This window comes from Diorhabda sublineata, chromosome 1, assembly GCF_026230105.1.
Source record: "Diorhabda sublineata isolate icDioSubl1.1 chromosome 1, icDioSubl1.1, whole genome shotgun sequence".
In the NCBI taxonomy this organism is placed as follows: domain Eukaryota; kingdom Metazoa; phylum Arthropoda; class Insecta; order Coleoptera; family Chrysomelidae; genus Diorhabda; species Diorhabda sublineata.
This window is the reverse complement of record NC_079474.1, coordinates 29324239-29338918: the sequence shown is the minus strand read 5'-3', so window position 1 is coordinate 29338918 and position 14680 is coordinate 29324239. Positions and strand designations below refer to the sequence as shown.

General features: G+C 31.0%; 1 protein-coding gene across 1 annotated transcript; it reads right to left on the bottom strand.

The window, feature by feature from the left end:
• Positions 1-1593: 1593 nt before the first annotated feature.
• On the bottom strand, positions 1594-13639 carry LOC130447724 (raf homolog serine/threonine-protein kinase Raf). The gene is made up of 7 exons (XM_056784698.1): positions 12824-13639; positions 10167-10393; positions 9728-9962; positions 9415-9640; positions 9212-9353; positions 7829-8062; positions 1594-7719 (listed from the first exon to the last, which is right to left on the bottom strand). The coding sequence occupies exons 1-7, from the start codon at positions 13511-13513 to the stop codon at positions 7449-7451; spliced, it is 2025 nt and encodes a 674-aa protein (XP_056640676.1). The 5' UTR covers positions 13514-13639; the 3' UTR covers positions 1594-7448.
• Between the last annotated feature and the right edge of the window lie 1041 nt (positions 13640-14680).

The following is a 14680-nucleotide window of genomic DNA, read 5'->3' as shown; positions in this document are numbered from 1 at the left end:
TTTTTAGAAGGAGTATCACAACTTCTGAATATAATCCTTCAGACTTCAGATCCATTGTCTTGATGAATATTCATTGCGATGTAATTTGTTTTACAACAAGAAAACTTTCCTTTCCTTATGTATAATACACTTTATTTAATATTTCAAATCACTAGGCAAGTCATATTCATAGAATCCTTTATAACCCTATTACTAAATGGAATTAGTGAAACGATAAAGTCATTGGATTTATATTGAACCCACTAAGCGAAATACGTTAGCGTATCCCCTAACTTTAGAAATTAGAATTCTCGGCTATGAATACTGATATTTTTTTTTTAGAATAGAGAGCATAAGTCTAGCCATTGCTATTTAATTATGATCATTGATAAGCATGAAGTTAGTAACAAATAAATATATGTTCATGTTCTCTTTGTGATTGAATTGTAAAATAAGTGAATTTCAGTTTTTATTCTTTGTATAAACCCACTTTTAGAGAATGCATGTATATCTTGCAAATTCAAGATTTAATAAAGAATCACGAACCAATGTAAATATCGGTTTTTAATACTATAACAAATTTTGATATGGTGATTTTATATAGTTTATTAATTGTACTGAAACGTAACTTTGTACAAATGTAAAAAACTTACTCCTTACAATAAATGCTTCTAGCAAAACAAATTAAATACGCACTGTTTTCAAATTTATTAATTAAATCATCCACAGGAGATTACTTCAGTTGTTTCAGTTTGACCTCTATAAATAATAGGGATAAATCTGAAACAGGTACCTGTCCCATAGAGGTTTTAAATAATTTTTAATCCAGAAAAACTTTTTTTAGATGTTGCAGTTATATATATTTATCATTTCACTTGATTAAGACAAGAGTTTCTCATGAAGGCTCTGAAATCTTTGTTTAGTTTTAGAAATTAATATGTCTATGACTTTGAAGTACAATTCTGGGTCTGAAATATTTTAAAAAAACCATTAAAACAACACTTTGTCTTTTATTTTTTAGAACAGTTTATTATACTGAACATGGCAATTGACTATGAAAGATATAAAGAAACATTTTATTTAAACACACTATTTACAGATGCAGTGACAAATTGATTTGTGAAACATTATTTTTTTCTTTGAAGAAATAACTTTGTTATGTTTGTATTTTTCTTTTAGTCTTTGGTTTGTTGTCAAATAAGGGGGTTTGTGCTTGTTATCAATTTAAAATTCTCCCTCCATTATACCCCTAATACATTTATAAAATATTTTTGTAACTCGTAAACTTTCTTTGCTACCGTATCGAGTGTTATTGACAGAGTTTGTAGTTAGGGGGCCCCGCATCTTTAATAAGGTGGTAGCCCCTGGTGCAGATTCTGCTACGTAGAGAGAATCTCTATCCACAGTGCAGTGATTGGTGATATAAGGGAGTAGAGAAATCATTGGCAGAGCTAACAATACAGCAACTTTCTTTGTCTACGAAAAAGATATTTTCAACATTAATAGAAATTTTACAGATTCCTTATAGCAATATTTAGAAACAAAAAAAATACAGCACATCTGATACAGCACTACTAGATTTATTAGAAAGGGAAACAAAATAAAACAGTGTAATTTTAGTAACATTTTATTTATAAAAACAAAACAATAGTTGTATAATTCAAATGTATATTCAATAGAATAACTTAGAGGCTTTATGTTTTCACACATACAATAGCATTCAGGCAAAACAGACACACACTATTATACTTAAATTACCAAACAATCACTTGAATATGGTTTTAGTAAAATCAACATGTAGTATATATTATAGTCTTTTCAATGATCCAAACGATGACTATATTCGTGTAAATGCCCGCCATAAACTAATGTCGTACTATTAGTCATTTTACGTGTATATAATAAATCATTTCACTCTAGACCAGCTGAAAATATATTACTTAAATGGTCTTTCCATGTGAGATTAAAATGTTTCCAATAAACGTAATACCTCTTGTTCAACTGCAGTCTTTCCCGTTAAAATAGCTTCAAGTAAATATATAAACCGTTTATGTAACACAGGTAAGAGTTAATTTAAAATGATTTCCCCAACAATAGTGTATGGTGAGCTATAATTTCCTCTTGCATTCATCAATCATTGAAAAACCTATAATTGTGTTGAGGTTATGTTTAACACATAAAAATATTAATATTAATGAAAATAAATAATACTCAACAAATATACTCATGGTACTATTTTCTTACATAAATTTGATTTATTATGTGAAACTTATAGAAATGGGTTTAAACCTTAGTGAAATAATAGTGAGGTAGTGCGCTTGAACATCTAGAGAATGAAAAAAGACTAGTTTCACACTACACATTTTAACGAAAAAGACTAGAATAATTGACAGAAAAACCTTATCAAATGTAAAGAAATTCAGAGCGTTAAATGGTTTATTTCAAAATAACAAACCATTTATCGTAACAGTCGGACGAAACTTAATCAGGAGAAATGATATGGTGGTTGTTGATGTTGACAGGAGCCAAATCAGAGCCTTGTCGTATCGTAGCTCCCAAACAGCAGTTGAAAATTATTACAATTCATTAAAGAAGCACAGATATTTCACCGGACGATGATTACAAAATCGAAAGGGTGATTTTCGGTCATGGTTTCTTTTTTGTCCTCTATTTTTCCGGAATAAAAGTAATTTTCCGAGATAAATGTAGGTCTCTGTCAAACTGAAAAATACATTATAGATGAACTAACAATAAAAATATGACATATGCTTTTCTTATACCATTTTTTGACAAAAAGAATGTGTTACCTCGTCGTATCGTAGCAACCAAACAGTAGTTCAAAATTCATTCAAGGAGCAAAGACATTTAATCGAACGATCTTAGACTTGAACGGTCGTGGTTTCTTTCTTGTTTTGATTTCCAAGAATTCCATACATGAAAGTCATTTCGAGAGCTTAATGTAGCTCTGTGGCCAATAATTTTATTCAATGTTAAGATTAAAAAACATTTGAGATGAACTGACAAATTAAATGATAAAACACCAAATTCCCTTGTGCCAGCTTGTGACAAGAATTCATTTTCAAATGATAACAGGTGACTATCTTATGTAAAAGAAAAATTGATGTTATGTGAAAGGGAAAATAACAGCAAAATGTTCATGAGCACTGACAAAAGGAAATAACTTTTAGTATTTGTAGAATTAAAATTAAAATATTTACACACTTAGTTTATACACAGAAAAACAATAAATACTATCAATTACATAACCTCAACAAATATTAAATATCTATTCAGGGTGTCTAGACCTGACGTGCATCTAAATTCCCGCAGTTTTCCCGACAACTTTTTCTAATTTTCCCGATATTAGTAAACCAATTTTTAGTAATATTCAATAAACAATAGCAATCAATACAAAAAAAAATAATTATCGCTTTTTTATTGTTTTTTCATAAAGAATGATACATATTAGTTACTCATAACAAAATATAAATGAAATATATTATTGAATTAATGACTACTTATATTAATAGCGAATCACAATAGGTTCATTTATTTATTCTTTTCTAAATTTTTGATTTGGTCATTTAAAGCTGATGTTTGTTCTAATAAGTTCTTTCGTTTTGCTTTCAATTCTTTAACTTCTCCTGCTTTTCTTTTTCTTTCATTAGACTCCTTTTGTTTTTGTGCATCTTCATTTTTTTTATTCTGACAGAACTCCACATATCTACTATGCGCCATTCGCATGTTCAACATCATTTTAGATGTGATAGATACGTGTTTGATGCCCCCTGCCGCAGTAACTGCATCATAAATGATGCGCAAGGCAACTAGACTGTTTTCCGCCTGATTTACAACGATTGCCTCTTTGTTTACGGAAAATCCGCGCTCAACTGCTGCATTTCCATGAGATAAAATGAAAATTATTTCTAGAAAATTAGTCAAGTTCGGGCAGGTCAAACCGGAATCTTCTATCAATTCTATCCAAAATTTATCAAGCCTTTTTACACTTCGATTATATATCTTCATGGATTGAATGGTGTTAGAAAATTGTAGAATATCTCGATACTCTTTTTTTATTTTGTCAGCCGTCGAGCCAGAAATCAACTTGTTCGTGTCAACCAGAACAGCCAAGCAAGAGTCAAGTCGCTGTAGAGCTACGTTGGATTGATGTGCGATTAAATTTGGATTCACACAAGTTATGTACTTTGTAAGTTTATACAATAGAGGTGATCGTTCTTGAATTTTTTTAATAATTTTAACGAAACAATTCTTACAATCACTAGAGGGCTTGATTTTAGCATTCTTCAATGCGCTCTTAGTTGAAAATCCTATATCAATTTTGCTAGCAGGAAGCAAATTATGTATTGAAACTACAACTTTCTGTGTATTTCTCCGAAAATTCCCATTCTCGAAAAAAATCCCGTTGTTTTCCCGCTGCCAAAAACTTCCCGCTATTTCCCGATTTCCCGATGGCTAGACACCCTGTCTATTATTCTGTAGTCGATAAAGTGGTCTAAATCAGCGAGGAAAACATGACAACATTGTATTGGAACTATTAGTTAATTTACAATCACAAATATCTTTATTGTAAAAACAATATCAGAAGTATAAAAGAGGCATTCTGAGATCTTTTTTCTACATCATTTATGTTCAAAATGTTATGTTCCGATAAGCAACTATAGTTTAAAGAAAACGTAAACAGTTCAATAATATAAAAATGTTTAGAAAACAATTTTTTATTGTTGGATGTCCAAAGTATAAAGTGATACACAAAAATATAAATCAGGTATTTTTTTCAATAGCGTAATATAAAAACTTATGGTTCTTTTTGAATAACTAAAAATTGTGTTGGATTTTTAATTGATATTATTTCATTAATTCTATACCAGGATATCATCAAAGCGCAATCCATTTTCCCACATTCTTTAATTTCAAACAGTTCAAGGAGAAGATACTAGTGAGAGATTTATCACCATTATAACCATTATCACCATTGAGTATCCCTCATGAATTTTTTTTACTAACTCAAGAGTGTCTGAAAAAATTACCCCCTAACTACATTCGCTTGCACATTCCATTTTTCATAATGTTCGGACAAGCTTGCGAAATGGGTCTTTAGGCCGGCCCTATCCAGCTACAATAGAATTCCAAAATTCGGCGAATTCGCACGGTGCCTTTGATCTGTTTTTTATAAATGAACTTTTTATTATAGAAGTATTTCTTCTAAATAATTTCTAGGAAAGTATATTTATTTATTGTGTTTCTTTTTGTTCTAGAACTTGGTAGAATTCTATTGTTTAGTTGAGTGTAGTATATAGTGTGTAAATAAATTAAGAACGTATAAGACAGTGTTTATTAATTTACCACACGAATAGAAAGAGTGTAAATAAATACAAAAAACGTTACAATAAATATTGAGGAAGAAGCTGACTGAACATTTTCTAAAAACGTTGAACAAAGCAAAATATGTATTTGTAAATAAAAAACAAACTTTCAGTTAATGAAATTCAACAATTTCACCTACTATGGTGGATATTAACCCCGAAGGTCATAAAAAGCTGATATGAACTAAGTAGAATCGTCGCGAGGACAAGGTTGATAGAAACTACACTACCTTGGAATTCTAGAAACTTTTGATTTATGATGACGGTTATGTTCTTTCATCTACCAGCTGGCTTTCTAGCACATGTATTAAAATATGCTGACAAGTCTCTCATTGTCACTGGCACTAGTAAGTGTTTCCTATTGGAGGTAAACAGGAGAATACTCTTTTAGTTTGTACAAAAGTGAGAAAATGGATTGCAGTGTTGTCAATAGCTCAATACACAATAAATTTGTAAATACTCTTGTTAGAATCCACTTGGTATAGAAAGATACAGGATAAGGATGATAATTTTGTCAAAATCACGTATATAATGATGATGAAAGTTGGATCTTGTTTTTTTTGTAAATTCTATTGCACCCAATATGTAATACAAGCTTTGGACAACAATAGAGAATGAAATATTAGTTTATTAATGGGTTTTTAGGAAAATGTACTTGCTTGAAAATTTAACCTTTCAATTTAAAAACTGTAGAATAATTAATCAGTTGTTTATAGGATTTCTGTATCCGAGTTGATTTGTAGCCTATACCAAAAGTAATGAAGAAAACATTTCGAACGTTTTAGGACTGACTTTATACTACATAATAAAGAAAATTAATCGGAAAATATATAATAGACTGAGTAAATTGGATGATCATATATGACACAAAAAATTAAATACATAAAAGTTGAATAACAAACTGGGTTTTTCACAAATAGAATGTTTATACTGTTAAGGCCGATTCATAAACTTGACTTTTCGTTTGCGGGTGACATTTGCCGTTTTCTAATCCTTTTTGACATGTATATTGCTTTTTGTTGTGATATTATTGTGTTTTTATTTGTAATCCGCTATTCATGGACGATATTATGAAAAATAATGAAGTTTATTATTGGAACAAACATGACAAACGTGAACAGTTGTAATTGGCTCTTTTTTATATCTACGAACAGCCGTCAGGAAAAGATAAAATTCGTTTATACTGAAAATCAACAATGGCAGACCGATCGGTAAACTGAGTAGGGGAGAAATGGGGATTCTGTGACACCTCCCCCTCCGCACTCACATACCACTTATCACTATGGCATTAACGACCAATCAATGTTAAGCCGGGGCCAACTATCAATCAAGGAAAAGGACCGATCAACGTCAATCCCAGTTCAACGACTTGTCAAGTTTGACCTTTGATGCCATAGTGGTTTGGGGTATGTGAATGCGGAGTGGTCCTTGATCTTGATTGGTCGTTCAACTCAGTTTGACCTTGACCCGTCATTGACCCTAGTCCCCGGCTTGACCTTTAATGCCTTAGTAGCGGGGGTATGTCTCCGTTACTAAACTACGACATCAAACGTCAAACTATGAATGGTTTTATGCATTTCAATGTTTTTAATTTTTTAACAGCAAACCGTAAGTCAAGTTTACGAATTCTACGTTAAACAAAGTAAAAATGTTTTTCATTCATACCAACATTTCACTCTACCCAAAAAAAATTATCGTCTAAACTATCCAATGAATTTAGAATAGTCATTAACGGGAAAAAATTCAACATTTTTCAGACTAACCAGTGCACTTGGACATATCCGTTTAAAAACAACAATATAAAGTAGAGATAGCATCGGTATTATTTTAGATATAGTTTTTTACAAACAAAGTTTTTGTTATTGTATATATAATATACTCAACAGTGTTTTTTAATAGATAAATGTTAATCAAATTCATGAATACAGAATAACAAATTAATTATAACAAAATATTTTGAAAATAAATCAAACAGTACCGCTGCCATCTCTCAGTCAACAACAGATTCAAAATAATTAGGACGTCGGAACTCTGCTTCAATAAAATCGACTCACATACACCAGAATCAATAAGACACCCAAAAATTCAAATGTTACCAGTACCACTAGAATAGAATAGAAAACTTCCCGCACCGAAGTGTACGGGTGTTTTAGGACTCGAGCATGTATACATGAAATCATCTGATTGGAGATGCGTTCGATTCATGTTAGGTTCGGATGTTGATCGACTAATTTTTGGATGATTCCTTAATAATCCCTCCAACGACGCATGTATTTGTCGAAATAATGGACGTTCATCTCTGTTGAATTTTATGCAGTCTTCAGTAAGTCGTCTCAGCGCCTTTGGAGTATCGGATCTATATTTAAAAAAAAATACATATATATATATATATATATATATATATATATACAAAAGAGTTCAAAATTAGTTTTGTTTCGATAAGAAAATATGCGTCTTCCGCTCACCTTAGTTTTGTGAGATCGGCCTTAAGATACCCTCTACCGACCATAAAGAGTATCTGGTCTTTGTTATTGACGTGCGAATATGGTAACTGTCCCGCCAACATTTCAAACATCACGATGCCGAAAGCGTATACGTCAGATTGAAAGCTGTATGGATTGTCTTCTTGCATACGTATTACTTCTGGTGCCATCCACAAGATGGATCCTGTAGGTTGACGAAATTGATGTGAACCAGACCTAACGGAAATATGGTCTATGAATATACTTTTACTGAAAAATGCTAAAAACACACAAATAATTTTTTTTATCTGTAAACCTATTAGATAAGGCTGGAAATTTTGAATTAATTATTTATAAATTGCAAGAAAAAGGATAATTTCTATGGTGATTAGGGGGCATCCACAAATTTCGTCATACGTAAAGAGGGTGGGAGGAGGTCGACGAAGTGTGACAAGAGGGTGGGGGTGGTCCTAAATTAGTTACGTGCCTACCGTCTAGTCACCCATTTGATAAATGCCGTCAAACAAATTGCGCCTAGCAATCACTATATTTTGCATCATACAAAGTCACTAATCAACACAAGCAATTAGATAAGAGGCAACAAGAATATTTAACCTATCTCATTAAAGAATTGCTGCTAGACTTGCCAGAAAACCTCTTTGTGTGGATGATGACGAGGATGCTGTATGGTTGGATGGAAAAGATGTTGACACAATTAATGTTTCTGATATTAACAATCCAAACAAGGAAGAAGTGGCTGCCATGCCACTTATGGAACTTTTTAATACAGTGGTATTTTCAAAGCAACTATCGCCATTTCAAGGTCAAGGCCAAGTGTATGTTTTGGATGAAATCACAACTTCACGTGGGAGATTCATGTTTCGACCCTGTACTATTGTGGACTCAAGTTTATAGATTTAAAGAAGATAAATAAAAAGAGCAATTGCTTTACTTAGTTTCATATATTCTCCTTGACAATTACACTCAAGAAATGTTTAATTTATATACTGTTTTAATTCAAACACCGAATCTAAAATGTAGGAACGTTTATTTTACAAAAAAATTAGCATTATTCAATCATGTCCATTAGTGCCATACATCGGATTTTAAATTAAATTTTTATATTTTTCTCGTGATTATGTCAAATTAATCAAGTGGTGAGACATTTATATGCAACGTTTCTATATTAGAGACCTATAGTCTTCGTTCAAAAACTGTAACGACTCCTTAGAAAATTTCTGTGTACAACAAATTTTCAGAAGTAGCAGTAGTTTCTGATGGAAATAATTTTGTGAACAATATAAATAATTGAGAGATATAATTTACCAACAATCAAAAATATTTTGGCAATTAAAAATGTCTTTAAAATATTTTTAAGATACTCGCCATCTAATTTTGGCTGTAGCTAAACCAAAGTCCCCTATCTTCACTGTTAGATCATCATGTAGAAATATATTGTTCGATTTTAGATCTCTGTGAATAATATTCTTGGCATGTAGATAGTCCATACCTTGTGCTGTTTGTCTACCTGTGAGTAATAATAAAGTTATATCTATTTAAAATAATTATATAATTACATTGATGAGTACCTATTTCTATTAATGTGAATAGTTGGAACTTTGTTTCTAAAACGTGTAGATGCTTATACAAACTAGAGCCTTCACACCATTGTGTTACAATTGCTAACTGTGGTTTACTAACACAACCCATGAAAAGAAGAATGTTGACATGTCGAGTTTTTCTCAAAACTGCTACTTCATTCTTGAATGCTTGTAGTTGGCCTATTGTTGGAATTTTTACATTCAGTGTTTTCACCTACAAAAATTGAAACATTATCAAGCTGAATTTCCAAATGTTTGTTAAGTTATTCTCTATATATCATGGGTTTTAAGCACCACTTACCGCCACAGGTCCATGCCAATGGGCTTTATAAACGGTACCGAAAGATCCTGATCCAACTCTAGAACCTACTAGAATCTCATCTGCTGGTATTTCCCAGTCTTCAATACTTTCACGAGGAGCGAGAAGAGGTTTGCTTTCATCTGCCGATTTGGCACGCTGTCGACGGGGTTGAAGGGAACCTGTAGGAGATGCCTGGGTACTTCTACAATGTGGTGCACAGTCTCCTTCAAGTCCTCTTAAGTTTTAAAAAATATGTTTAATTCAATATAACAGAAAAAGCTGGAATATCTATTAATTCAGTCTCTAGCAAGCTCAGACTATTTTCAATTGAGAATTTAATAATGGTTTCATATAATACAGTAACTTTATATTACTTCTATTAAATATTTTCTCTAAATCAGTACATTAAGTGTTACATTAATGAAGTAGTTTTATTTACCTACAAATTGGTAACGTCTTGGGATACTCATCACCAGAAGCTTTAACATTATTTAAACAAACATTTGGAGCTGAATTAGATCTATCGTGATGTCCTAATGTGCCAGAATGCCTTTCTTGTTTTGATGGTAGTTCTAACTCAGCCTGACCCGCATGGAGGATACCTGCTGGACTTGATTCTGCTGGTAGTGCTAACAATGCTCTGTAGTAAGCATCTGTCATACGAACCTACATTTTGAAAAGTTCTCTTTAAAGATACAGGAATGTTAAAACTAACGATATTAGATCAGCAAAATTGTTACTTTGAAAATATACCAGTTTCTATGATACTGCCTCTATAGAAAATTCATGCATGCAGTCACGTCCCTTTTATTTGTGAAGAGGAGAGTTTTAAGGCGGATATTCAATTAAATCATATCTATCATTTAAAGGGAGCAAACACAACCCGTACATTCACAAATCAAAATGGGGGTAGTTTAACCATCTCTTCTAAAAGAGCAAAACTATATTTTTAGTACTTTTGGAAGAAATGATTTACAACATAATCATCATATGTAGGTAATTTATTTTATTGAATACTCGAATTTTTTTATTATAGTCTAAACAGTAATATGCCTACTCTTCCTCCTTTGTCAATAATTGATACATGGTAATAATCACTTGATCTGGTCATTGACACTCACACCAACTTCAGATCATGTTTTACTGATATAAATGCATAAAAAATTCTTTGATTCATACTTAAACTGTACCCTGACAATATGGAATAAATTAAACATGATTACATTATGAATAAATAAAAATATTAGATTCAATTACCTTAACTAAACTCTCAAATTTTCATATAACAAAACTTTTCACATTTTGAAATGATCAGCTGATTTGTTTCATAGCTGGTATAGTGTTATGAAATATAATATTTATTGTGTTTTTGTATTGAAAATGGCTCGGAAACATGGAATTAGATTATTTGGTGAAGATTAACCTTTAGGTGGCAATTATTGGAATATTGTGAATAACTGGTGCAATTACCTTAACTAAAGAATTGTATTAATTAATAAAAATAATCATTTATGTTGTTTGTAGTGATTCCGGTGACTACAGCTAGTGCTAAGAGAACATTTTTAAAAAAGTGATGAAAATCTACTTCAGAAACTATATGGGTCGTAGCTTTGATGACTTTATTTATAATTTTACAGAATAAAAAGTTTGATAAGAAGAATTTTATTAAATGTTGTTAATATTAAATGATATTATCAATGTAGTATTTGAAAATTAATCTTATTAAATATTTTATTCTAATGCACTTAATACTAGTAATATTGTTCGATAACTACCCAAATGAATAATTAGAATTAAATTACATGATGATATTTACCATCCAATTTTTGCCACGACTCCCAGATGGGATAGTTAAGTTAATGTTGGTCTATTATTTTAAGAAATTCATGATAACTCATATTTCTTATAACCAGATTATGGTAATTAAACAACAAGTAAACAAACAACAAATAAAAGGAGTAAAAAAATAAATTGATCAATGGGATCATTCTGAGGAAACAAAAATTTACATTGAGAAGGCTAGAGTAACCTTCATCTAAACAAATGTTTATAAAAGCAGTGATCTACCAATAGCAACAAAAATACTTCTACAACAAAAAGTTTTCAATATGTTGTTTTATATAAGTATATTAAGAATATCATGGACATACAGGGTTATCAATTTGAAAGTACTAAAAAGGCTCAACAATAAGATATGTGACATCAATAATATCTAAAAAAGAAAACTGGAATATTTGGGTCAAATAATAAAGAAATGAATGCCGATATAGTTTGCAACAGCTATCTCTTCAAAGCAAAATGTACACAGAGGACAGGAACAGAGAATAAACTTTTGTCTCCAAAGGTTTGCCCTCTCTACCTCAGAATTATTCTAGGCAGCAACTAATGAAGTTTGGTGTTACTTATATCTAAGTTCATTCAATTTTGAGACAGCATTGAAAAGTTTGCGGATTACTAAAGGAACAATCTGTTTATTCAGTAATGTTAATCAAATACAAATGTGCTTATTTGGTATGAATTAATCTAAGATAAGAGATTTCTGTGATGCTATAGATCACTTATTTTTTGTTTAAACAGTGGTCAAGGGATTATATAAGTAGCTTCTCTTACATGACACTTCAACAGAATTCATTTCATCTCCTAACAATAAGATTATGGTAAAATATGTGATAAACAACATATACCTAATTCAGCTGAATCAACACCTCACTTCAGATATATCATATACTTTTATAGAGTCAATCACAGCTGCTCCAACTTCTTATGAAGTTGAGTCATCTGTATATATTTATTATGGTATTGGATATTTATTAAGCATATCTCTCAATGTTTGTATGATCAGTACTTTGTCATGTATTATTGATTGATGCAATTATTGTTTATTGTCCATTATGGTGAAGAGATAAGAGGTCTCGTTTAATTCTATTGTGTTCTTAAAGTAGTTTGTGAACTTGATGGACATCATTTTTAGCAGGAAATATTTTTGACTAAGCAGGTCCTCTAGGGATATTCTTATATCTTTTAATATCTCAATAGAGCTTAAAGAACTTTAATTTGTATGAGCTGGAAATTGACTTCATATGTTTGTAACTTTACCTGATGACATAGAAGGGGCACTCTAGCTGCACATCTCTGATGAAACTTATAGCCACAAGTCCGACAATAAAAACCTTGAAATAATAGTCTCCTACAGCATTCACAAAAAGCTAATGTAAAAAAAGTCTTTCTAACAAAATTATGTGAAATACTAGTAGGAATAGGAAATTTATCTAAAATTTTAACTGTAATTTCATCACAGTTTAAAGTACTGATATCAGTATCCCAATTTATAGCTTCATCAGAATAACCACAACCAGAATACACACGACACGTTTCACAAACTAAATTTCTTAATTTCATGGCTTTAGACAAAGCCTCTCTTAAACTAAGACCCTCACGCACTTGAACACTAGTTCGTTGCTGATTGGGTAAGTACGCTCGCAAAAATTTAGGCCTAAGTGTTTCATACTGTGGTTTGACCGTCTCATACTGCGGTTCGTATCGCTCACTTAAATTGTCTGAATTTTCTTTACTGAGCTGTTCCATCAGTCTCAATTGTTTAGATTCAAGCTCGTGTAGTTTTGACGTTAACTCTTCATATTCTTTAATATACATTGTTGGTGGATGTTGAAAGCCGGCAAATTTTGCATTTAAGGCATCAATATTTGCTCTAGTTAAGCTTATAACATTATCAATATTTTCAAGCTCTTGTTGAATGTCCATCTCTTCACTTGTATCAAACGACATTCTAACGTTGGGAGCACTAACAAAGGAATTGAACTAACTTTTACTTTTCTTTTTACTGAATTTATTTCTTTTAATTTATAAAAAATTGCCATTGCACTCGTCCATGTTTGTCAATTTGTCAAAACTGATGTTAGTTTTTGGTGACATTTGGCAAATGACATTGACATCAGCCGGTAATTTTCATCAAATGATATAGCGAACAGATCTCATATATATGGGCCTTAAAAGATTATTCTTGAGCGTTATGAGTGGTCATATTTGCCTAACAATTATTTATGAAATTTTATATACTTAATTTCATTCTACTCCTCTTTTAATCCCCTAATATTTTCCATTATGAATGCCTTCATATAGTTTCATGTAATTTAGTGCGACATGTTAGTTGTTTTTTATCTTTAACGCATAAGTAGAGAAACATCGTTAATCATAGTGCTTGTACTTGGCTTTTATAATTAATTGACTCGATAATAGAAGACAACCCGTACATTTTGAGAAAATTTATATAGAGAGTTCGTTCTAATTCATAGAGAGTCAGAGATTAACTGTTTATGTATGAGTGATGTCACCTTCTGTCTTAGCTTAGAAAAATAATAAAGGCGCGAATTACGCAATATTCGAACATTGAGCTCGAGTACGAATTCATAAATCCAAATATTTAGATATAATACTTTTTCTTTTCTATAAATGCGCTATTTATTTATGATGTGATGTGTATTATTGAAAGGGTCGATTATATGAAACAAATCAATACTTTTCATTTTAATTAAATCAAAGCAAAGAGCAAAACAAAATATCTTAATACATCTCCAAAATAACTGAAATAAGAATTAAAAGTATAAAAGTACAGCACGTATATGGCAGCTTAAACTTATCTGATGAAATATATATATATATATATATATATATATATATATATATATATATATATATATTAAATACTATAAATCTACTTTTGTTATATTTCTTCTTTGAATATATGAATTAAGGGTGATAGTTTTAGCGATTATTATATCTTGTACTATTCTTTTAATGGATACGACCAAGATTAAGTGATGTACACAAATAATTTCTAATAATATAGTAGATGTGCTCTACAACAAAAAAAAATAAAGATATCAAAGAGTTAAAGCGGTCTATTTTTTGTGAAAGAGACTTACTACTCCTTCG